Source organism: Trachurus japonicus, chromosome 6 (assembly GCF_045865225.1).
Source record: "Trachurus japonicus isolate A0001 chromosome 6, Traja_1.0".
NCBI lineage: Eukaryota > Metazoa > Chordata > Actinopteri > Carangiformes > Carangidae > Trachurus > Trachurus japonicus.
The window spans coordinates 3,165,756-3,191,424 of NC_140912.1; the positions used below are offsets into that span (position 1 = coordinate 3,165,756).

A 25,669-nucleotide genomic window follows, 5' to 3' on the forward strand; every position below is an offset into this window, starting at 1 on the left:
ACTGTACAAATTGCCTATATGGCCAAACATAATCAATTACCTGATACTATACAAGGACTCTTCTGTGAAAGGGAAAGTGCCAAGAGATATGACCTCCGGGGTAAACATAAACTGGCACAGCAGCTCACAAGAACAACCCTTAAATCTATGTGTGTCTCAGTTTGTGGAGTAATTATGTGGAATAGTTTGGCTGAAAACATTAGAAATAGTAAAAGCCTGAGCGAGTTTAAAAGAAAGTTTAAACAGCAGATGTTTGATGTGTACAGTAGGGAAGACGGTGGTGGTTAAATTAAATTAAATTAAATTGATTAAATAAATACATAAATAATATAGGACAAATGTAGGACTGTTGAGGGAGCTTGCAATGCTCCTACTTCAATGCTTTTTGTTTGTTTGTTTGCTCGCTTGTTTTTTTTTTTGTTGTTATGTACTGTATGTCTCGATGGTGTCTTTATGTGGGGGATGGAAATTTAAAAGCTATGCTTCGTCCATCCCCTTTTCACATCAGGTGTTGTTGTTTTCTAACTGTGCTGTTGTTGTATTGGTATATTGGTGTCTGTAGTTTGTTCTGTTTGGTTGCTGTGGTCTGGTGTGAAATAAACAGTGAAACACAAGGTATCACTTTTACCTGCTACAATGAAAATACAAATCGATGACTCATGATAGAGGAATTTATTCACTCATGTGTAAGAGTACATTTTAGGTCACAGAGGAAACAGATTCCAAGAGCTTTGGACTTCATATGAGACTCAGAGTGGATGATTTGAGCCGTTGTGCTGACTGACTTATGCTAAAAGAGAAAATATTGTCACAAATTATTTTACAGATGTTCAATTCTCATTGCATGAGTTCACATTTTGATTTACTCATGCACATTTTGTCTATGAATTCACATTATTTGTGATTAATTTGTGATTTGTCAAACATGATTTGTGCGCCTGCAATGAAGAATTTGAGAAGGTGTAACTGTCGCATAGTGAGGACAGAGTAGCTCCACCTCTCCACTACCAGTCTTGTCATGTCTTTTATTATGATATTATAATATTTGTGTAACTGTGTGTCTGTGTTTAGCTTCTGTACCTCATCCCAAGACTGTTGCATGAGACCAGAAGGACTCCTATGTCTGCTGACGGGCCTGTGGAGGAGAACCAGGAGGAGAACCAGCCTGGCCTGTGGACCAGCGCCACGGACAGCAACAGCACCTGGAGGAAGACGGCCTGGTGTCTGTGGAGGCACACTGGCTTCCAGCAGCTACAACACACACCACAGTATCAGGTGAGGTGGAGCTCAGTGATTTGGTCGTGTGCTTTTCCACTTTGAATGGAGCCACGGTTCAGTCACATTATTGATGACTGGACAATCCAATATGCTCAGGGAACAGGTGCATGACACTCAGAGCAATCAGTAGCTGCAGTTTGTGTGGTCAATGAAACTGATTGATGGCTTGATCTTATTGGCAGAAAGTAATTATCATCCTTTGTTGTATTTGTCAAGCTATCGTTCTCTGAATGGCTGGTTAATGAGCTCAGAGTACAGAGAAGTGAAGACGCTCTGTCCGACCCAGAACGGTAAGGCAGGACACACACTCTGCCTTTAGACATACAATAGAAATGAAATCAATACACATAATAACTGGGTGATTGTGTGCGTGTGTGTAGTCAGGAGTACCAGCAGTGGGCCTGCTTGGAGTTGTACTGGTCTCTCCCTGAGGACCAGGGAGGCTGTGGAGGACACATCAACAGCCTCTGTTCTCATCTCCTCAGTGCCATCATGGACCAGCAACTCAGGTGGGGGCACATCTTCATATATGTACTTGCACATTAAATGTAGTCTGTCAATAGACAAATAGAAACTTCCAAAAGACTTCAAATTATAATAGATGTGTGTGAAATATTTTCAATAGCATAGCAGGAAGCATGTAGTGTAATGCTTTTACACATTAGGTATGAAATCTGTTGAAGTCACAGTGCACTTCAGAGTCAGTGCCTTTGTCCATGAGTCGAAGCATCGGTGAGACACTGAACCAGATATTGCTCTCAACTTCTGTCAGTCTTGCATTAAAAGATAAAAAAAAGATATATATTTTTTCAATTCTCTGTCTATTTTATATAAGTATATGTGTATATGTCTAAGACAGGCATGGATGGGAAAACTACGGCCATATATGGCCCATTAAGCTTTTTAATCCGGCCCATCAAATATTGGTACAAAATTGTAAACTGTAATGTCTCTTTTTTCTTTATTTAATCCTTATCCAAACAACATACTACATCATAGCTGGTTGGATGTTACTACAAGGGGCTCTACTTTCGTGAACCAGGTGCTGCGCGACCACTCCCATCTCAGCGCACAGCAGTCTGCCAATTTACCGAATCCGCTGCGCACCTTGTTGCACTGGACGATAATACCACTTCGCCAGCTGCGTCAGGGCTCGCTTCGCTGCGCCACCCTGAGTTGCGCCAAGAAATTAGGGCCTAAGATGTGATCTTTAGGCACATTTTGAGTACTTGTATGTATGTAGATACAACAGACTTTTCTAGGTAAAGTGTACATTACAAATGTAGATTATTAAATGTATCTCCTCTATGTTTTTAAATGTTGACAGTGACCAGAACCTGAGGAAGTTGGATCACAGAGCGTCAGCTACAGGGACCTGTCTACCAGACATCCTGTCCAGGCTACAGGTGTGTGTTAAAAAACTGTTTATGTGATGTTTCTTTGTGACTCAGACACTGTATATTCATATTGAGCAGCACTCGAGGAAAGTGCTTGGGGTGTCGACAGATAGTTGTAGTTCATTGTGTGCGCAGGAGCTCATCTTTGAAATGGAGGTGACGGACCTGTGTGGAGGCCGGAGCAGCAGAGCTGATGTGTGTGACTTCCTGTTTGAGTTTATGTCTGGGAGATGCTCCTCCTCCACAACGAGCTCAGCTTCAGCCAGTGTCAGCGCCCAGCTCAGCCTGCAACACACAGTCAAGACATGGAACAGGTACACACACACACACACACACACACACACACACACACACACACACACACATCCTTGTAATGCTGTCTTTGTGAGGACACTCATTGACATAATGTATTCCCTAGCCCCTAACCCTAACCTTAACCATCCAAAACAAATGCCTAACCTTAACCATCACTCTTAACCTAACTTGAACCTAATTATAACCTAAAGTCTTAACCCTCAAACAGCCTAAACAGCCTCCAGAAAAATGGGGGCTGGCCAAAATGTCCTCACTTCCCAAAAATCACTCTGTTGGTTAAAAGGGACTGCTTGCCAAAAAACGCTCCCTGACGGGAACACGCATCAGCTGTTTTGTAACAACGTTCCGTTATTATCTCATAGCGTGGTGAATGTGCAGGTCACAACTTGTCCACCAGAACGTTTTGGAGTTGTTGGACTGTGTATTTGATGAGTTTGATGAGGGAAACCAAGAAATCCCATGAGCCTCCGTAGCGTAGCTCTGAGCAGCTCACGGCTCTGCTCCGCCGTTCTAAAAATAACTTGCACCGACAAACAAAGGTAACGAACCTACTGCTATGACTATAGGGATTATGGCAATGGGCCAATTTGCCACACACACAGAGTCACTGAAACTTCCTGTGTGTCACAGAGTGCTGCTGGCTCTCCCTGCCATGCTGTTGGTTAAAGTGAAGGCTGAAGGAGGGAGGACGACTCTGGACTGTAACGCACTGATCCAACACGTCAACCAGCACCAGGTGAGCGGTGGAATCGAGACACTTCTCTCTCAGCCATGAACAGCTGTTTGGAGAAGTCAAGTGACTGTGTGTGACAAATGCTCTTACTGGCTTTCATCAGAGGATGGTGTGTTCTCCAGCCGGCCTGCTGCCCTGCCACGTGACAGCGCACTTCCTGAAAGTGAGAGCTACTTAACTAAAATCTATTGTTCTATTCAATCTGTGATTAGCTCTATCATTTTTAAAGAGTATGTCAGCTGACTGTGTTTCTTCTCCAGGGCGTGTTATGTGCCAGTAGGTGTTGCAGAGATCCCAGGACAGAAGTGAACATGGCCTGGTCTCAGATCAGTTTCCAGTGTCCCCTGCTCCTGACCTCAACAATGGTATTTTCTGTTCTCCACACAACAGCTATACTTAATTAACCTGTGCAAGAGCACTTCGAGTTGTCTAAATGCAAACAAAAATATTTTGAACTTAGTGTTACAGAGAATTTATAAAAGGAATGACATCAGTTTCAGTGTTGGGAGCCCTGCTTGTTGTTTCGTACTGAGACACTGGCATTGAACTGATAAGTCGAGACAAGTCAAATATCCTTTAATAGCTACTGGAAAAATCCACCCTAAAGTGTTTCACATTCTGAACTACTGCTATTTCTAAATGGTTGACCTTGCATTGGCGTTTAGTATGGCAGTGTACTTTTCTTATTCTTGGGGAATAAGAAAACTGCTATTCTAAAGGTTTTAGTCCATTGAAATAAGTGATTCTGTCACTGCCCCACTGGGGAAGCTGCTGTTTTTTATGGATCCTATAAAATCTGCAGTGAAGTGTGATTTCTACTGTTTTCATTGCAGAACTAGAAAATAAAAGTCTGATGTAATGTTAGCCCTTTCTCAGAGGTTTTATAAATGTAAATCTTTATGGTTCAGTTATGAAAATAAAATAAATTGGTGATACAGATGTAACAGAAAAAAAACCCTAAGCTTTAATAAAAATGAAGTTATCAGGATTTATTTAGTGCCTTAATTTGAAATCTCACATCACTTAATACACTAATACCAACCTCACACGTTTCTTTGTTTTGTGCCTTTCGTGATGATTGTGTGTGTGCAGCACTGGTGGGAGCGTCTGTCTCCAGTGTTGTCATCACTGTGGAGTGGTGTGTGTGATGGAGAGCCTCTACCAGAGCAGCTGCAGCTCCTTGCTGACTCTCAGCACTGGGCTCACAGGTAAAACTCTGTCCCCTGTCTCTTGGCTGTAGATACTTGAAGATGCTGCGTCTGATCCACCTCAGTCCACATCTCTGCTGAAATATTTCACTCTCTGTCCTGGTCCATCTTGCCTCTGTAACTGTCAGTTTGTCTTGTGGTGATGGTTTGTGTGGGAGTTGTTTCACATTGAGTTGACTTATATTCTCTCTGGGGATCAGTTTAGTAAATGGCCGGTCGCTGTTGCCAGCTCCTCAAGCTCCAGCCCTGCTGTTGGCCTCCAGCCTGCACTGTGCGTGGCGAGGTCATGGGGGGAACAAGCAGGGCTTCAGTGCAGCCCTGAACATGCTGCGACCAGATGGGGGCACCCAGCATCAGCAGGTGAGAGTTAGGAGCTTAGGGCGTATTCACACCAGGAAAGTCCGATAGTTCACTTGCTTTGGTGCAGACTAAACAAAAGCACGTGTGTCCCACAGTCGCTCAATCATTGGATAAAAATTATCAGTGGGATCTTCCAGGAAAAGTACACAATGGAGGTCATGAATGCGTTTCTTGCTGCCTTTTTCCAGTTGCACCTGTCCTGTGCTTATTCATCATTTGGAGGCTATGTGGCCGTTATGCAGCAGTCCCCGTGAAGGATGGTCAGACAACAAACACACAGACGTCTGCACGTCATGTGCGTCTGAAGGATGGTGCGCTAAAAAAAGAAAGAAAAAAAGGATGGCACAGCAAAAAACAAACAAACAAAAAACATAATCATTCTCTCAGGATGCCGCGTTGCCGATCGGCATAAGCCTAGTCACATTTATTTCTGTGAGCGGTTATTAATCGGATAACGACTTTCTGTTATCAGTTTAAAAAATATTAAGAATGTGCATCCCTAACGGCGACGGATGCGTCCTCTCCAGCATCTGATAAATGTTTTCCTCTGACCAGATATCCAGGAGGCAGCATGTCTATCTGTGCTCCATGTTGACCCATGGCTCATTGTTGATCATTTCCACATTTTCTGACAACAACGGAAGCCTGTTGAATCCAAAAAGGCGCTTGGATTTTGCATTTGGTTCGGGAAAGGTTCGGTTTGCATTCACACCGTACGCAAATAGGGTTAGCCAGGGTTCGTTTGGGACTCTGGTGCGGATCAAACAAGTGAACCGAGTCCCAGCTGCAGAGGTGGTTTCGGTCCACTTGTTTGATCCGCACCAGAGTCCGCTGGTTTGTATTCACACCTCCCCAAAAAGTCCGCACCAGAGGAAAAGTCCGTTTCAAGCGGACCAAACGAGCCTGGTGTGAATACGCCCTTACTCACATACATGTTGGTCCAAATCTACCTGTATTTGTGTTGACCTCATGTCCGGTTCAAGATTTTTAGGTCAAAATCAGGTGGAGTCATGATATTTTCAGTCCTGCACAGAACAGACACACCAGCTGATCACTCTGTCTCGTGTCTTCCAGGTTCTGGTCTTCCTGCTTTTCCTGTGTGTGAACGACTACCTGTCAGCGCTCCTGTGTCCCCAGGTAACTGACATGTACATCCCTGTTCAGTAACCTCCAGCAGGTTGTGTTCAGGTGCAGGTGTGGGCTAGATATGTGGATTTGTATAAAGTTTCAGAGACCGAGCACACAGCAATAGGAAGGATCAGAGTTAGATTTTGTGCTCAGTCACACAAAGGCAATTTTATTTGTTTAGCAAATTTCATGTAAAGTCAGTGTGGTACACTGAAAGACAAAATATAAAAAATATATCCACTCATGTAAAAATATGCAGCAATAAAAACTTAGAACTTCAACACAACCAAATAGAAACTCTCACCGGACATGTAACAAACTCAACAGTAAGTGCAGTTACACACACACACACACACACACACACACACACACACACACACACACACACACACACACACACACTTCTTGTGGATATTTCTGAGGTTTATATGTTTTCAGAAACATTGAACTGATAGATAATACAAAGGTTTTACACAGTCATTTACAGTCCACTCTCCCTCATCTCAGACCTCATCATGTTTGCAAAGGTTAAGCTTCCAGCAAAACACTAAAACAATAGGAAACAAAACTGCTCAACGTGTTGATTGTTGTTTCTTCCACAGCTGAGGAGACAAACTTGTGTGTTTTCTTTGTGTGTCTCTGCAGGAGAAAAGCATCCAAAGAGCCAGGAGTTCATGCACAGACCTTCTATCTGTGCTGGCGGACTCTGCTGATTGGCTGCTCATCTTCCACCCAAAGGGTACAGTGAACATCTTCACACATCTGTTCACTGCACAGGAACATCACATGTGTCTGATTAAAACTAATGTTAATGTGACATTATTGTGAAGTTTAATATCTATATTTGATGTGCTGCATCCTCTCTCCACATCTAGAACAAGGGGTTTATGAGTCAGTTACCATGGTGACATCAGCAGAGTTTACTCGACTGATGCCTTGGACTTTCTACAGGTGGGTTGTCAATAACATCATGTTACCTTTAGATTTATTGTAAATCTTCTGTTCACATGGTAACTGCTGACCCAGACCTGTCACTACCAACTGCTGCTCACGACTGGGTGTCTCTCTATACAACCCTGTTTCCCCCAAAAAATGGGACCTGGTGTAAAATATAAATAAGAACTGAATTTGAGGATTTGCATTTCATTGAAAAATAGCATAAAGACGAAATATGAAATGTTGAAAATCAAAAAATTCATTGGAAACAGGGTTGTATTATTCTGAGATCCTGACCTCTGTGAAATGCCTAAATCAACCGTCAACCAACAGACAAGCTTTGGCTAACAATGTAGCTAGTGCAAAGATCTTTTTTTGCAAGTTCAACTTCATATACTTGTTGCTGTTATACTTTGTGAAACCTATAAATTGCTGGTGTGTGTGTGTGTGTGTGTTTAGCCTGCTGCTCCAGCAGAATGATGAGCTGCTGCAAAGAGCTGTGCGTTGTCCGGGGTTCCTTCACACCGCCGTCTTCTGCTACATCCGTCTACTGCAGCTGTTCCTGGAAGGACACACACCGACACCAACCACCAGACCCTCCGAAGAGCAGGTGACTGAGCCTCGGGTGTTTTCTCTTTCTCTCTGTTCATGTTCAGCTGCAGTCAAACATGTGACATTTGCTCTGAAATCTAAATGCATGACTGCAGATTTGAACTACAAGAAGGACTTGTTTGTTTTACGTTGGAAGAAATGGATAGATTGCTTAACCTGAGATAATATGCTGTATATGTAGCAGTAACCATACCTCACTCCCTAAATGTTCATGTTTTAGTTTAGTTTTTTATGTTCTTTTATTACTAGAAAAAGGACATTCATGCTGATACTTTGTGACTAATATTTGAAATGGATGTACATGTAATATTTGTTGCAGAATGTCAATAAAAACTAAATTAAAAAAAGAAAAATCTAAATGCATGAATTGTGTTGTCAGCCGGAGCCTTCCCAGATCCTGAGCCAGGCCAAGCAGCTTCTCCTGAGAAGCATCTCGCAAACGTCTGCTGCCGCTCTGTCCTCCAGCCAACTCAGACAGGTAACCAACACACCTCAACATGTGCCGTTAACCAATCTGGTCTTCCACTTCCACGACTGACTCCTCTCTATTCACCCCTGTATCTTGTCCTCATCACCCCCTCCTGTCTGGTCTCTCTGCTGGTCCAGCTGGAGTCCCAGTGTGCAGACCTGGACCCGGAGGTGGCTGCAGCGCTGTCTGTGCACCTCCACCCTCAGAGCCTGAGCCCAGAGATAGACTTCTTCTGAACAGCTGAAAACCGCCACAGGCTAAGAAACTGGTGGCTAAAGACCCCTGCTTACTTCTCAACAGTTGTCGTGGTAACTGACTCCACACCAGGTTCTGTTCAGTGGTTCCCTTGTGATGTAATCCAACAGGAACCAGCTCCTTTGTGATATTTTACCGAAAAGCATTTCATTGTAAAGCCTGTTCATACTCAGCTTTGTAAAAAAAACCTTCTACATTTTATTTATGTCTCTTTGTACATAATGCACACACGACTTTACACATGTACATCTGAAGCCCTTTTCGTTGTTACAATACAGGAATAAACTCTTGAACGTACTGAACGCTGGAATAACTTAACAAAGAACAGTGACCTAAGAAAACTGAACCTTAAGTTCTTGGAAATCATTTTGCACAACTATGTGCACTGTGAAGATGTGACACAGCACATTTTACATGTATTTAGGTAACATGGACATTACATAATAGGAATTAAAACTGCATCTATTTAGGTCACACAGTTGTTAATTCGTGACTGGAATAAAAAGCTCTACATAGTTCATAGGCAGTGTAAATGAATATTTCCATCAGGTCTGTATCAGAGGCACCAGAAGTGGTTGTTTCTTCAAAAATATTGTAATCCTTAAGATTTTCAGCAAGAGCCATTCAATGGACTGTATTTACAACCTGTAATTGTTGCCTGTTCACCGTTCACCATTCCTAAACCTGCCTGTGTGCAAACATAGGAAGTGATCAGCAGCTTATCATCTAATGTAACCGTTTCTAACTTGGTTTTATTGATGTCAGCCTAATGAAACGCACCACGTTAAGCAAACTCAGCGTTTCCCACCAGTAAAGTTTCATGTTAAAGCAGTGACAGTAAACTGTACTGTTCACAGTCCTCATTGCCGCTGTTGACACACTTTGCTGTTCTTCATTAAACGTTTGTTCGGCTTCTCTATAAACAGATGAACCTGCTCTTCTTCTGTTGGATGTCTGGGTGTAGTATTACCATGTTTTCATGGTAACAACAGGTGTCACCAGACAGAGCAAAAATCTGAAGGATTACAACTTTGTATTTAAAAAAATCTGTTAGTAGATATTATATCTAGCTGTGAATAAGTTTATGACTTACAGTTATGCCAGTGGTTGTTTTTAAAAAGATTCTCGACTCCTCTCTCAGGATCAGGTGGCACGGCAGCGTCTGTGAGTGTTACAGACTGACCCAAAACAAGCTAATACCTGCACATGTGGTTTCCTTTGTTTGGAAACTGTCCTGACAAGGAAATAAATTCATTTAGGAATGAGTCAGAGCTGAGCAGGAAGTGGCTGGATGGCAACTGTTATCCACTGAAAGGAAGCTTCTGTTTCGGGCACCATCCCAGTTCATGAAGTGAATGTATAGAAATGGAAACAACAGCACACAGGTTTCCAGAACTGGTTTCTGTCCCACAGCTTATATACCCCTGCAGCAGAGCTGGACCTGGACTCCCTGTCGTCATCTGTCCTGGTCTTGCTGAACCACCTCCCCGGTCAGTGTGATGGTGTGTAGGTCAGAGAACTGCTGCTGCTGCTGGCTGCTGCCTCTCTGACCGTCCATTTGAGTCAGTGGGTGGACCATGGACATGTGGACATTGAGGTTGTGAGGCTTCTCAAAACGCTTCCCACATATCACACACGCAAACTCCAGGTCGGCCTCAGCCTTGTGTTTGGTCATGTGATATTTTAGTGACGCTCGTTGGCGACACTGGAAGCCACATACCTCACACCTGCAGGAGGGAAAACAATGATGATGAGAATGAGAATGTGTAAAAGTCACCTGGATCACTCCACTGACTTCGTACACACAGTTTAGTTTAGTGGGAACAAAGCTTATCAAGTCTGGTGTAGCTCTGGTGAAGTTTTGTAAAGACTCAGAGAAAACCCCTGATGAGTTTGAAAGATTCATGGAAGGTTTAACATAAAACACTGATGCATTAAAGAGGAACTATGCAAGATTGTTACCTTAATTAAACAGCTTCAGAGTAATTGTGATGGTTAAATGACTTGTTACGACAGTGAAAATATGCACTCTGAAACTGTAGGGGGAGCTCCGTAGAGAAAAAAAGCTATCGAAAAGGCGAAAATGTGCCCGACTTGCATAGTTCCCCTTTAAAGCAAATGTAGAATTCAGTGTTTTTGGAGTTTGGGGATCAGATTTGTGGAGGTGCACCACTAAAATTTGTGGCAAGTGTCCAAAAACATGGTCTGAATAAATTAAAACGGCAAGTTCATTTTATTGCCTGGTTTAGATGACCGTACTCACTGCAGTGGCTTGGCCCCTGAATGCCTCATCTGGTGAACCGAGAGGTGTTTCCTCTGTTTGAAGGTCTGACCACACTGGTCACAAATGTAGTTCCTCTCCTCTGGAAGAAAGGAAAGGACACAATAAAATCCAAGAAAACATGTCTAATACTCTGCTGATAAAAACTCTTGTCTAAAAACTACTGAACTAAGCTCAGCTCATCTCAACTCCAATCTGTGTTGACCTGACCTGTGTGGATGAGCTTGACGTGCCGCTGCAGGTAGCGGTCGATCATGAAGACCTTGTTGCAGCCGGGATGGGGGCAGGGTCGCTCTCTCACCTCCTCATGGTGCTCTTTGATGTGCTTCTAAAAATCCGGAGAGAAAACTGGATGATCAAGCAGCTGACGGCTGCAGGTGTCAAATACCAACAATTTAACAGGCCAAAATGTGTGAAACTTTGCTTCACAGACCTGAGGACAAATGACTCATAGAGTTACTAAAGATTTCTGTGCGTGTCTTTTTTTTCTTTAAAGCTTTCATTCATCATTTAACTTAAACAGTTTGGCACTGACCAGAATAGCTCTCAAAATTGTTGTTTTGTATTTCAGGATGTACAATCAATGACAGTAAAGGTTCTCTGCTTCTTCTTTATGTCTTATTTGAAAGTGACCTGGTGTCAGGCTGAATTCTGACCTTCAGACCATCAGGAGCTCTGTAGACAGCAGTGCAACCCTGATACGGACACTTGTAGATGTTGGGCAGCTCCTCTCTTTAAATGAAAACACAACAGTAGTTTGTTAATGCAGCATACAACTTCAACCAGTGACGAAAGTAAAATTAACAGTTTGAAAAACTAAATCTGTTGCTTACAAATAAAGTATATTGCATATTTAAAGGGACAACGAGGAGTTTCTCCAGCGGCAGAACGAAAAATTCCGCAACAATAAAAAAGTCTCATATTAATGTGGATGAATCTACGTTACCCACACTTGTTAATGGGCCCATTTTCGATAAATATATCGTTTTGTCTCTGTCATTATTTTGTTATTATTAGTGGTGGTGGAAACGCTGGGCGAGCCAACCAGCGTTTCCTTACTTTCGGTTTTGTGGCGAGTCATGAGAATAATGCCGCCGAATCGCCGTTTATGGTCGGAACTACGACGGTATCTGATCGTCTTTGTACCTCTGACTTTAATTCTTGATGAATGAAAACATGAGTCTGTTTTGCGCCGGTCAAAAAATTTCACGGTGCGCGGAGGCTCATAAATGTAGTGTGAAAACGCTTTGCTTTTCCAAAACTCCTCGTTGTCCCTTTAAATATAAAATTGTAACTGTGTGTTTATGATGTGCTTAGTTACACACCCTTTAGGTTTGAACTTGTTCTTCCAGCCAGGTTTAGGTCCAGGTTTCTTTTTGACTTTGGGCTCCTTTGGGGCCTTTGGACTTTGTCTTCTCTTGTTGGGGACATTCACCCTGCGAGATCTGAGAGAGAGGTGGGAGAGAACTGAAATAAGTACATACACTGTTCTTTTTTACAGTTGTGAGCACCCATCGTGAGGACATCTCTGCTCTTTGTTCTTTGGTTGACAGTATTGGTACACACCTTTTGTCCGAGTATGGCTCGAACAACTCGTCGTCTAATAGCTCTCCTTTTCTACTCTCCTCAAACTCATACTCCGAGATGACCCTGGAGACACACACAGTCTTAATTAATCTACTTTAAAAAACTGAGAAAGTGCAGAAACAGGACCTTTGAAGGTTTTCTCCTAGAAATCTATTCACATGTATGCAAAGAACACATTAAAAAAACAGCAAAACAGAATTAAAAACATCAACAGACAATGAAGTGGGAAGAGCAAAGAGCAAGGAGACAACTGATCCTGGCTCAAACTCTCATAATGAGGAGAAAATATTTTTAGTGGAGATTTGAAAGGGCGAAGGATGGGACAGATCCAACTGAGTTGTGTCCCTGAGCCAGGGACACATGCAGAGACACAATCACATGAAAAAGATGAGCTGTGTGACCCACCTGTCAGACACATCGCTGTCAGCTGTCCTGTCCTCCAGCTGGGCCAGAGCAGGAGACAGAGCCTCCTCGTGACCGGCAAAATCTAGTTGAGAAAATCCACAGCAACAGGTGAGTCTCCAAGTCACACAGACACAACACAAACCCACAAACAGATGAGTTCAACATCTGTATCTGCAGGAGACTGACAGGGGTTTGGCACATCTGTCTCACTGGCTGTGTTCATATACAGTGCTGCTTGAAAGTTTGTGAACTGTCCAAACATGGTGCCTGTGATCGCGTCCAAATAATTAAATTTTAGACTCATCTGCCCAGAGAATGGATTTCAAAAAGGTCTCTTGTATTGGTCCCAACATGGATCTCTGGCAAAGTTTGAACAGGAAACTTTGTTCTTTCTTGAGAGCAGAGGCTTCCTTCTAGCAACTCTCCCATGAATGACATGTCTATTCATTTTTCGCTTGACGCGTGTACATTTATCCCAGATGCTGTCAGAGAAGCCTGCATCTGTTTGGAGGTGATGTGTGGGTCGGCCTTTACCTGATTTATTATTCTTCTGGTGCTTCTTGGTGAACGTTTTGATGGAAGTCCACTCCTGGACAGAGTTGCAGTGATGCCGAGTGCCCTCCGTTTGGAAATGATTTGTCTTCACAGTTTACAAAACCTTTCCTAAGGATGTCTCATTTGATTGGTCTACTTACTTAATTACTTGACCACCCACATGTGTTTCACCTGAGTCTATTACCTACTTGACTTTACCAATGCAGCTTCCACATAATCTGACTCCATGTTTTACGTACTCTGCTGGCTAAACACACAGTTCCCTCAAAACAAGTATATGGAATTGACAAACATAAACCTGGCATCTCATACATAAAAACTGGCAATGATAAAATAAGAAAATCATGGTTAAAAAAAACAGATAAAATCTAAACAACTCAAGGGGTTCACAAGCTTTCATGCAGCACTGTATGGGGATAAACACAGCATTTTTCATCGTCTACTGGTAAAGTAAACAGATACAGTGAAAACTGGTTGATAACTAACCCACTGACAGAAAATTAACTGGCAACTATTAAGACGATGAACTGTTCATCTATTTCATTGTAAAGTTAAACTACATCTTAAGGACTATTTATTTATCCTGACTGTTTTAAGGTCAATTAAATGCACTTAGCAACAAACACAAACACGCTGCTATGAAATGTTGCTAAACAAAATTTTGTTGTATTGTTTTACCAGTATGATAATAAAGGTATCTTGATCTTGATCCTATTGGGTCAGCTGACTCCTGTAAACAGTCTCACCTTCAGTGCTGCTGGCCCAGTCAGCCAGTGCTGAGCTCTGAGTCTGAGCCATGGCTGCTGGTTGACTCATACTTCCATTCCCACTGGGCTGCTCACCCTCCTCTTCCTCCTCCTCCTCCCGCTCCATCTCCTCCTCCTCAGACATCACTCCATCACCATTGCCGCTGCTGAAGTTCATTGTGTAACCTGGATTAGTAGCCGTGGTGCACTGAGCATCCATGATGTACCTGTGACCATCAACGCAGCCCCACACCGCTTGAACGGAGCCCCAGCATTGGCCCTTCAGCACCTCCTTCAGGTCGGGGCAGGAGCGGCAGCCCTCTCCGTGCTGGTGAGCCCAGGACACCAGGCTGTGCAGGCACTTAGGGTCTGAGGTAAAGGACGGTGGCGCTGAAAGAAAACAGCAGAATGTGTCAACAGGGTTGTGCAGTCACAAGAAATGTCACTTGTATTTTGTGTAATGGCTGTATGCAGAACTTAAGAAAAAGGAGCTTTATTTACTTATTGAACCTTGAGTTATGGATGACTCTGGACACTTATTCCTCCTGAAAAACAAACAAACAGTTGCTTATATTTGTAGATCATCTGCTTGAACACGCACTTCCTAAAATAACACTAAGATAGATTTTTTTTCACTTGGACGCACCGGCTTTTGAGGTTCTCCTTGCCAACTGGTGGGAGGTTGACTCTTTGCAGAAACCTGATCAGGATGCTGTGGCACTTGTAGAACTTGGCATGGCATTTCTTACAGATAAACTCTGATAAACGCGGGTCACGATTCAATTGGACTCCTACCAGTCGTTGGAAATCTGTGTGGAATAAAAGGGGGGACTGGGCCGCGGCGTCCGACTCATCGTCTACTATGTCGATGGGATCGTGGGACCACCTGTTGAAGGCATGTCGCAAGCTGCGTGGGGAGAACTTTCCGTGGCAGAGCCGGCAGATAGCAGTGGATAGTCTGCCTGTGGAGCAAAGACACTGAGGTGAACTGAATGTACCCAATGTTAGACCATTTCATTTCTTTATTTAAAGCTGGGGTAGGCAGGATTTGTGTTAAAAACTAAATATTAAAACTTTTTTTTAAGAAAATTGTGTTTTCCCATTCAGCTATCAGTAAGGAAAGGTCTGTATGTTTGGAGCCATCACAGTGTTTCTCTATAAGTCTCTGTATGTAGCAGCCTGAAAAGCCTACAGCTCCCAGTATCTTTGACCAATCAAATCTATTCTGGTCAGGGGGTTCCTGATTGGTTGATTACTCTGTCCTCCCGATTTGTTAGTAGGGCCGGCCCTTCAACCCAGGGGTGCAGATCCGATGCCAGGATTGGGGGGGACACAAAAGTGATTTTTTTTTTTTTTTTTGCCCATACGCAACTCATACCATGCCGCCATAAATCACAACTCCGCAGAGTCTCGGCATATCATTCAAAAAGTACTGCACAGGGAATCATTTATTTTTCTTACCTTTCTTGTTTATTTGTCCTAAACAGCCAACAGCACGTATCACTGCTGTTATATTAGTAAATTATAATTTAAAAGGTCTCGGACATGTAATGTTTAAATACTCACATTCTTATCTTTCACCTCCCTCTGACCCTCCCAGATCCCCAATTCTTCTCACCATCTTCCTTTTCTCCCAGTGTATGGAACTTTATGCATGATTAATTGATATGGATGAATATCAAAACATGAAGCCCTCCCCGGGATCTGCACCCATGCTTCAACCAACCAGAACCCCCAGACCAGAATAGATTTGATTGGTCAAAGATACCCAAAACAAATCCTGCCAACCCGGCTTTAAATTAAAAGGACATTGGACAAAACCACATTAAAAATCTGCAAATTAAACTTTGTCATAAAGCAGGCAATCTACAACTCTGACATCATCTGATCCAATGTTCTGCACTCAGAAAATCTTGGTGACGGAAGAAAATAACAAGACCACAGACACGTAGTTATTAAAACTGAAACTCTTCTCAAGTAAACACTGACTGATGCTGCATTCATATGTAGGAGCCACCACAACACACCGGGGTCAGGACTCAGGACTCACCTGAAGACCTAGCCTTGCCCTCCGGATGTTTCTGTGCGTCGTCAGCAGCTGTTACACTGAAGTCCAAGTTAACAGTCTTGTCTGTTGCTGCTTTTCCAAGGTAAAACTCGTCTGTGGTGGCGGGGACGGTCTTCCGAGGTCTCCCCCTGTTCCCGGGTGTCCTCTTCTCCTCGGGGACACCCACCGTCCCCTGTGTCCTGCCGGTCCTCAGACGCCTGCTCTTCTTCTTCATGGTTTTATTTAATACTTGGACTGTCAGCAGATGATTCTGATGATGGAGACCAGACCTGCTGCCTGGGCCACTGTGAAGATTTTGGAAAGTAAAGCAAGTCCCAATTAGTTTAAGAGGTTTACCTGGATCAAAAATTAAAATTACTATCCACATTTCGCCAGCGATACCGTTAAAAATATGTTCACGTATCTGGGTTTGAATGAGCTCACTAACTGTTCAAACAAATCATTGCGTTTCCATTTGAAATATTCATACATTGCTTCTGAGTTTATTTGTTATCAGGGGAACAACAATAAGCTGTTTCCTGTCATCACACGACACTGCAAAGAGAGAACAACTGAAAACGATCCACAACACAAGAGAAGCGTCTAGAAGATAACAGCGTTTATATGACAATGTGTCTGTCTATATTAAGTGTTTATTTCCACCAGTTAGCTTAGCATGATTAGCCTGACTGAGCCTGCACCGTCTGCTGGCTCGTGCCAAACATGCAGATCACCGTCCCACGGTCTCGCGCCGTGTCCTACCGTGGACTGCGTGTAACTCCTAGCAGGTGCCGTGCATGTTGTATTTACACAGTAGGAGGTTTTCATCAGCGTGGAGCCCGTCCTGTGCTATCAACGATGCTACCAGCTGTAAACATTACAGCCCGGAAGTACAACTGGAGGAACACACTGAGGAGACGCGGCACAGCGCCACCCACCGTCCAACCCCGGAGACAGTTTCATTGTTTGCGACTATAAACTCGACTGTAATCAATCATATTTTATCGAGTTGTAGGTGAGTTTAAGTGTCAGTTGTAAAATGGTCCCAGAATTTATCAAACATATGTATACATGTCTATAAATGTTAGTTTTTTGGTTGCTACTCCCGTCCAGTAGGAGGCAGTACACACTTCAAATTTTGTTTTCAATCGGCCGTTAGTAAAATCTCAGAAGAAGAAAGGGAGGCGCAGGAGGAGGAGGAGGAGGAGGAGGAGGAGCAAAGAGGAAGAGGATCCTGACTAACCATGGCTACGGCTGACAGTGGAGTGACAGCTCTCCAAAATGCCATGAAAATGGCCAAAATAGCGATACAGCTGGATGGAGGGAGCAGACATAAGGTAGTGTCTCTGTTTCACAGCTGGGCCGTGAAGGCAACACGCAGTGTGTGTGTGTGTGTGTGTTTGGGGTAAACAGCCGGAGGGGGCGGGAGCTGTTAGCAGGCTAACCTGTCAGGGACGTAAACACACCACTGGAGGAAACTGTGATGTTTATTCTGTACATTTATCTCGTTATTAATATGCACCATTAACTTCATCATTTCCACAGGGTACCCACTTCTAGTCTAGTTTAGTTTATGACATTAATATAATAATTTTAAACGGAAGTTATTAGCTTGTTGTTGAATTCGTCATATTTAACTCTCCCATTACGTCTAAGTTGAGAATAAACTTTATACTTTTACTCTAGACTTTTGTAATGACGTTAATTCACAATTTAAATACAATACAACTGGTAATATTAAAGAAAAAGTAGGTTCAATTCCGGTAGACATCAACATAAAAGCTGTAACTTACCAAACGTATCATTAGCACTGTATAATATATCACATTTGTTTTACACAGCTGAAACTACTCTGACCAATAACACAATATAGTCAGTTAGTCAGTTAGTACATTACCCTACAGCAAATAACTGCTGTCCTCTCATTGGCCCCTAGTGGAAGGTGATATGCTTTATTAAAGACTTTTTACTTTTTATAGCTCAGTGCACTGTAGATGAAAAAAAAAAACAGAAGTTAAGTATGTACTGTGATGATATGCAGGCAACGATGAATTCAGTAGACCAACGAAGACAACATGCTTTAACCACCACATACAGTGAAGGAATAACTATCCTGACTATGATTAAAGCAGAAGTAAGTGGTCCGGTCGTTTTCGCTAATGCTGCGTTCCAGGCAGGCTTTTGAAATCGTAAATTACAGCTTCAAGTCACAACTTACGACTTTGTAGCGCTCCAGGCAACCCACTCGTGTTTTTCCGACCTGTTTTACCGGTGAAAGTCACTATAACGGCCACTCGTAACTTCTGACCCGTGAACTCGTACCAGATCGAACTGGTACGACTTCACGGTCGGAAAAATACGAGTTTCCTTGAACGGACCATAACAGTCCTCGTCCCTACGTCGCCACATTCACGGCGTCCCTTGGCTGCACACACAGCCCTTTATGCCGTTCTCTCTCCTCATTGGATAAAAACTGTAGGATACGATAAATGTTTTCTCCTCGGCTCAGAGCAGAGCAGAGTGACTGACAGACCCGTGTTTCAGACCAAACACTCTATGTAAGTGATTGCTGTCGGAAGATATAACTATTTAAGACTTATATTAACACAAATATATCACTTACTTCTGCTTTAATGAATATCTATCATACCCACTTTTCCTGTTCCAGTTTGACTGATGCAGTACATAACTATCTATGTGTGAGCAGCATCTTGCATTGTTTACTGTTTGTGTGTTTGTGGTCTCTCTGCAGGAAGCATATTGTGAATACCTCCGGACGATCAACTACATATCACACGCACTTTTGGAGGAAGCTGGGTCTCAAAGTAGGTCTGAGTCATGGCAAGTGTGAGTTATGTAAAAGACACAGTTGCTTTACAATAAGATGTCTGACCTGATGATGGCTTTCTCTCTTTCTTGTTCAGTCAGTTCGGCATACTGTACAGAGTTGAACGTGTGTTGAACTGTAGAGAGTTGAAAAAATAGAACTCCCCATCTGGACATTTATTTAAGTAAAACATTTTAGAAGGTGCTGTACAGTAAAAACCTTTAAAAAACAACAACAACAGGGGATAATATTCAAAAATTATAAAAGGAAAATGATAAAAAAAAAACAAACATGCTCCACAGGGGGCAATAACACATCACATAGAGAAACAAGTGAGCTTTTAGCAGCTTCTTAAAACTCAGCCGTCAGCATCTTTAATGATTAGAGGAAGTTGATTGGAGAGGGAGGGAGTAACAACAACTGAATAAAGTGCAAGAAGGTGCTGTTCCATTTTCATCAGTGATCCCACCAATATAAATATAGATATAAATATAAGAGTGAACCAGCCATACACTTTACAGGTGATTAAACATATTTAAAATCAATTCAGCACTCTGTGGTGTAATGGACAGGATATTTGTCAGAGTCTGGCAGCTGCATTTTGAAACAACTAGAACGATTTAAACTGAAGATTTCTCTTTAATATTTCTGGAGGAAACAAAGTTTAACAAATTCATTCATATGACATTCAACTTTAATTTGTTGGTCAAAGGAATTGTTTTTTGAGGTATGTTTGACATTTACCACTAGATCACCCATACAGTGTTTCACTTCTCCTCTCTCCTTACCTCAGGTGAAAAAAAAGTGGCAGTAAGTTAAACAACTGCTTGCAACATGTTACTGTATAACTGGCAAATGGGGAGAAAACACATAGTTTAGGACAAAGAAGGCCCTTAAACATCTCACAGAGGCCAGATTGTTGACTGTGCAATACTTAGGATTTGATCAAAAAAGTGAACATACCACTATTGAGAGCCTTAAGTTGAACCGTTATTGGGTTATACACTAGAAGAGCATCAGTGGAGAAATGAGCCTTTATTCCTGGCTCACAGTTAAACTTACTTATGCCTTTATTGCGATCATGTGGAGTCCCGAGGTTTCTTGCTTTGCTCACCAAAACAAAGTCCTATCAACTAAATTTAAACACCAGTAACATACTGAAATTCAGAGATTCTCTAACATCATGTGTTCATTCATGTCTAATATGGTTAGTGTTGAGCTGTGGACCTGACATTTTGGTTAACACCTGTCTCCAGTGCACATACAGTCCACCTGGTTTTATACCATGTTTTTCTTGGTGCCCTCTATGGGCTGGGCTTGAAATACTCTTGTAAACCTTTTTCCCAATGACTGGACCTACCCATGGCACTTTGGCAGCCATGTTTTTTGGCCACTTTATGATCAGAATGCTGGTTAAATGAGAAATATTTAATGCAACAGAGTCGATCTATAACAATAACAGTTGCCCTCTATCAGTACAGAACAATTAAAAGTGAATTTCATGCAGATGCAGTTTTGTGTTCATGTTTTACTTTGCTGAGCATCTGTCTGCTGAGTCATTTTTAAATCAAGTAGCTTCAAATGCTTTTGAATACCAACTAAAACAAGACAGCCCACTGCACTACACTAGCCTATATTTGACAAGAGATCAATCATTTTGAACCATTGCCCTTTACTCAATGTTACATACTGACCTAAGACAGCAGGAAAACAGTGTATTATTAGAAAAACAAGGAGAAGAAATAGAAATAGAAAGACATTTATGTACTGTAAATTCTCAAATAGCCGAACTGTAGCCGAACTGACCCGACTTGTGTCTATGTTTGAGACAGGCTTTTATTTAATTTTGAACAAATTTTATACTCTGCAAACTCTCAAATCGTTGTGTTTTTACTGTTTTAAAGAGTAAGAGAAATAAATAAAGCAATAAGAGATTTGAGCATGCGTCAAGACAGTGGAATGTCTTGCCAGTGGAGTTAATCATTCTAACCAGATTTAAACTAATCAGCCTGAATAGAGTACCTGACTCAGCATGAAGCTGCCTCAAATCTTAAATCCCATGACCCTTATATAATATACCGGCATTAGATGAATCATTCAGGAAAAAATCATTTCTCATAACCTTTTCTGTCCTGTCTATCTTTGTGTCCCACCCTCAGAGGACAGGGAGATGGTGGCGGTGGAGGTGGAGCGGATGTTGAGGCTGGCTGAGCAGTGTCTGGAGCGAGCCAAGTCATTTATAGAGAAGAGAACTGAGCGTCCTGACCTCTCTGTGGCTGCCTCTCCTTCCTCTTCCTGTTCGACTGCCCAATCAGAAGAGCCTCAGACTAACGCCCTACCAGTGACCACTGCTGCAAACACCGGTGACTATATCTGATCAACATGAATGTTCAAACTGTGCTAACCTGGAGTCTGCCCCCGGGCTCACAAAACCAATCTAGCCAATGTGCAGCCACATGATTTCTTTTTTCTCCTGTTTCACCTCTGCTGTCAGTCACTGTCCTATCTGCTGCTCCTGCTGATACAGGACGTAAAGCCACCAGCCCCACAAAGACAGGTCACCGCAGGGTGTTGTCAGAGGGCGACGGGGAGCTCTCCCCCTTTCTCCCCCCTGAAGTCTTCAAGAGACTGCAAACAGTGGAGTCACAGGACGCCAGCAAAAAGTACGGCTAAATGTTGGTCTGGTCAATTCCTGATATCACCCTGAAGTGAACAACACACACAGCAATGATAACAAGTTTCCAAGAACCAGACACTTCTGGATTCTACCACATCAAAACAACAAACACGCCCTTCACTGTTTCTGTATCTACACTGAAGATTAGTTCATTTAAAGGTAGTCTTGCTCCTTCTCATTGGTGTTTTATGTTACTTTTGAAAATAAAAAAATAATACTAGTATCCATGCTTATTAATATATTCAGTGGTCTCTAAAAACAAGTAAAAGCAGTTAAGCCTGTTATGATGACAGATGTATGGAGAGCACACCTCTAAGCCACATGTTATTTGTTTGTATTTTTAATTTTGTCATGTTTGTGTGTGCTTGGGCTCTAGGGAGCTAACACCCATTGAACAAGCGTCGCGTTTGAACCAGAAGTTGAAAGCCAATTATGAAGCTCGTCTGGCAAGACTCACACCTGGTCAGGCCTATCAGAAGACATCCTTGGTAAGTGTGTGTGTGTGGTAGTGTATTAGGAAAACCTAGCTAATTAAACAGTGCTTTCCTTTGTGTTGAAGCTCATTCTGGAGGATCTGGCTTGTGTTGATTGAAATGTGTTACATTGTACCGTGTCGTGAATAAGTACTTTTGAAAGCACTATTTAATCAGACAGGTGGTACAGTGTTTGGCACTGTTTCCTCACAGCACAAAGCTTCTGGGTTCAGCTAGTGTCTGTGTGGGTTTGTCCGGGCCCGGGGTGTACTTTACCCTCACCCATTATCATCCAGCCACACTTTAGGATCCTCCTAACTCAGGACTCTGTTAGTGAGAGTGACATTTAACAGTGTAACAAGATGCACCCCAGAGCTATTCTGGTATCAGCTGATTAATCCACTATCATGCTTTTTCAAACAATCTTTATTATTTTGGTTTTTCTATTGGTGGATCTAATGATCTAATATAATGATTTTAATGAGACTTTTAAATGAGTGAATTAATGTGTGGGACTAAAGGTTTTTAATGGGTTCAGCGTACATGGTTACTCTGTATTTCATACAGTTTAGTGATCAGACACAAGATAATGTTCACAGCAACCTCTGCTACTTCAAAACAACTTGATTGTCCAGACACATTAGATAACAAGAAAGCAGTCAACACAACTACCTTAAATTTGATGTACGGACTGAACAGTGTGCAATTTTTCAAAAACAAAACACAGCTGAGGTCAATATTGTGCAAAAGGATTCTTGCCGTTAGGAATACACATAGGCTTATTTGAGAATAAATCAATCGCCTAAAAATACCATTCATAATAAAACTTATATACATGCGGAATTGTTGTGCGGGTTTTACTCATGTATCCATGGTTTTACTTTGAATGACCTGTAGTACTTCCGGCTACGTAGCCTACGTCAGCTTGACGTCCGTGACCAGCTGATGAATGAATACCTGAGTGAAGGGGGAGTGAGCCGTAGTGAGCCGTGTGTCTGAGCCACATGGATATTTAAACGTAGGTAACTTCACCTCTGAAAACGCACAACTTTCTCCGCTCGTCGTGTCGGTGTCTCAGAGAATAAAGGCCACTTTCTCCACACAGTAACATCATGGTAAGCGCTTTTACACAGCATTTTAACCTGCAGTTTATTGACACATTTTCTTAATTTCCGTCGTTATTAAGCTAATTTATTTTTCGCGGCATGCCACCTACCTGTGTCGCGATGGAGATTTTCTCAAAAATCATGTTAACTTATCGTCCAGATACGGAAAATGTTTCGGCGTCAAGTGGAGCTCCGAGCTTACTGGAGAAAGCTAAAGGCGTTTCTGAAGGTACTGTAAAGTCACGGTGCGGCCAGAGCTAAGTAACACACTGTAACACCGAAGGAGCGACAACAACAAAAACAGCATCATTAGTGAGGTGTTACTGTTCACTGTAGACAAAGTCATGTTTATGGTCTCTGGACATTTATTGTGGCAGATCACAGACACCACACAGTCTGTAGCTCTGTGTTGTCAGTGCTGACTTTTGATCTGTGCAGGCTGTAACATGGTTGAGGGTCCACTTCAGGGGTTTAAGATGGAGAATTTTTTTTTTCACTTTGTTTAGACATAGAGTCTGGATGGGACATAGTTGGTTGTAATTGTTGACATCTGACTTTTTGTTTCCTCCTGAACTATCTAAAAATCAGCCATAAGTTAGGAATGCATTTTTGTTTGTTCGCTCATTGATCCATTAATTCATTTGTTTATTTTAACTTGGGAATACACTGAGGTTGGGACTCATTTACAGTATAGCTCTGTGCAAAGGATAGGTTAATAATAGGTCCTGGACACAAGAGACAACGATGTTGAGCTTGTGCATAAAAGTTGTCAGGAAACTTATACACAATAAAGTTGAAAAAGTCCCAAGAAATAAAACAACACTAATCATTAAGAAAAAATAAAAATAGTAACAATAATTAAAATATAACAGGCTAAAACAAGAATGTCTGAAAGTAAATAGTGATATCATTAAAGATTTAAAGTGTCCTTAGAATAAAAGTGAAGAAAGTTTTAGAGTATTCTGCTTCAGTTGTTTCATGTTGCAGGTCCAAAATAAGAAAACTGGATCTAATTAGTTATGATCATTCAGTGCAACCTAGATTAGACAAACTATTAATATCTCTATACAACTTTATGTAGTTTTTTTTTTTTTTTTGCCCTGGTGTTATGTGATCGCCCGACATCCCATGGAGGCTTGTGATTCTTTTTCAATACAGAAGCTCTCTCTCCAGCGGCAGATGATGGAGAACCTCATCATCGCCAAGGCCAGACAGGATGCTGTATCCTTGTGTTGTCAACTTGTGTCCTGTTTTCACTGTTGTACATCTTTGCTGTGTATTTGCCAGACCATTACACATAAGATATTTGTGTTGATTAAATAAAATATTGTCTTACATTTCCACCCATGCCCTATTTTACATTGATGCTGAGCGGTTCCTTGAAGCAACACATTTTCCTTCTGTTGATATCTGTGTGCACTTCTGTGAACTCAGTTGAAAGCTCAAGCTCACTCAGTCATCATATTTGTTTTCAGTTTTTTTTAAATTTGAAGTCAAAGGCACTGCCACTTCCTGTTTCATGTGATGACTATGATGTTTGGAGGTTTCCTTAATGTTTGTTGTAATATTAGCTGCAACGGAAGATGGAGGAGAGAAGGCTAAGGCTCCAGGAGGAAGCTAACAGGTACAAACACACGGTGTCAGGTTTATCTGTTGTCACGTTTTTTCTTTAAACGCCTAAAAACTAAAAGTATCGTAGCACCAGCTTATTTTTCCTGTAATGATGTAGAGTTTCTGGTTGTTATCTCAGCGTGTCCTAATCTTTGAAGTGATATTTTCACCCACTCGTGTTCCAAAGTGCATTTGACAGGATGCATATGGAGTCAGTGGTGTTATCTATTTGTTAAGTTATCTGAAGGTAAAGCAGTCATTAAATTCTTGGAAAGGGGTTAGTCCATTTTGGAAATAATTTAGGGTCACACAGTTTTGAGAACAATTTACTGCTTGCTGTTTTCACCTTTAAACTCATTAAGCAGTTGTGCTAAGTCCAGCACATTTACACTGGTGCTTAATGCGTCAGTGTTGATGAATGTGCACTGTCCCAATTCAATAAATAAAGAAATGGCGTTGGGACATGAAATATTAAAGGCTGAGTGCATGTTCTGTACATTAGTATTCACTTCTGCAAGTTTGTATAGTTTGTAAAAAATCCATAGAATTTACTGACCAATATGTCAAGAGAATAATAATAATAACAGACAAGTCTGTGTAAGGATATTAAGTAAATAATAATTTAAAAAAAACGAAAAAAGACCAAGGACTGTTGTCATGGAC

General features: G+C 42.0%; 3 protein-coding genes across 7 annotated transcripts in view; 2 read left to right on the forward strand and 1 right to left on the reverse strand.

Moving 5' to 3' along the window:
- The window catches only part of fanca (FA complementation group A), a 27,354-nt gene extending 18,476 nt beyond the window's left edge, over window positions 1-8,878 (forward strand). For 3 of the 5 annotated variants that reach the window (XM_085778308.1, XM_085778311.1, XM_085778310.1), the window contains exons 27-42: window positions 1,072-1,275; window positions 1,495-1,568; window positions 1,659-1,787; window positions 2,606-2,684; window positions 2,811-2,989; window positions 3,621-3,726; window positions 3,827-3,886; window positions 3,984-4,088; window positions 4,816-4,931; window positions 5,132-5,291; window positions 6,366-6,428; window positions 7,065-7,158; window positions 7,295-7,370; window positions 7,815-7,980; window positions 8,347-8,445; window positions 8,574-8,878. In XM_085778308.1, coding sequence (XP_085634434.1) covers window positions 1,072-1,275; window positions 1,495-1,568; window positions 1,659-1,787; window positions 2,606-2,684; window positions 2,811-2,989; window positions 3,621-3,726; window positions 3,827-3,886; window positions 3,984-4,088; window positions 4,816-4,931; window positions 5,132-5,291; window positions 6,366-6,428; window positions 7,065-7,158; window positions 7,295-7,370; window positions 7,815-7,980; window positions 8,347-8,445; window positions 8,574-8,672 — 1,809 coding nt within the window. In that variant the 3' untranslated portion in view covers window positions 8,673-8,878. The remainder of the gene's footprint in view (window positions 1-1,071; window positions 1,276-1,494; window positions 1,569-1,658; window positions 1,788-2,605; window positions 2,685-2,810; window positions 2,990-3,620; window positions 3,727-3,826; window positions 3,887-3,983; window positions 4,089-4,815; window positions 4,932-5,131; window positions 5,292-6,365; window positions 6,429-7,064; window positions 7,159-7,294; window positions 7,371-7,814; window positions 7,981-8,346; window positions 8,446-8,573) is intronic. The other 2 variants (XM_085778313.1, XM_085778312.1) reach the window with 1 other exon arrangement.
- znf276 (zinc finger protein 276) lies at window positions 8,872-17,217 on the reverse strand. Its single transcript, XM_085778314.1, has 12 exons — window positions 17,075-17,217; window positions 16,316-16,617; window positions 14,912-15,227; window positions 14,767-14,810; window positions 14,266-14,655; window positions 12,965-13,046; window positions 12,539-12,622; window positions 12,298-12,417; window positions 11,629-11,704; window positions 11,183-11,300; window positions 10,955-11,054; window positions 8,872-10,418 (listed from the first exon to the last, which is right to left on the reverse strand). The coding sequence occupies exons 2-12, from the start codon at window positions 16,545-16,547 to the stop codon at window positions 10,148-10,150; spliced, it is 1,833 nt and encodes a 610-aa protein (XP_085634440.1). The 5' UTR covers window positions 16,548-16,617; window positions 17,075-17,217; the 3' UTR covers window positions 8,872-10,147.
- Window positions 17,218-17,500: 283 nt separating this feature from the next.
- vps9d1 (VPS9 domain containing 1) overlaps window positions 17,501-25,669 on the forward strand; it is a 28,895-nt gene continuing 20,726 nt past the window's right edge. Inside the window, exons 1-7 of the mRNA XM_085778328.1 lie at window positions 17,501-17,649; window positions 19,065-19,137; window positions 21,299-21,502; window positions 21,667-21,802; window positions 22,193-22,304; window positions 24,554-24,616; window positions 24,967-25,019. Coding sequence (XP_085634454.1) covers window positions 17,557-17,649; window positions 19,065-19,137; window positions 21,299-21,502; window positions 21,667-21,802; window positions 22,193-22,304; window positions 24,554-24,616; window positions 24,967-25,019 — 734 coding nt within the window. The 5' untranslated portion in view covers window positions 17,501-17,556. The remainder of the gene's footprint in view (window positions 17,650-19,064; window positions 19,138-21,298; window positions 21,503-21,666; window positions 21,803-22,192; window positions 22,305-24,553; window positions 24,617-24,966; window positions 25,020-25,669) is intronic.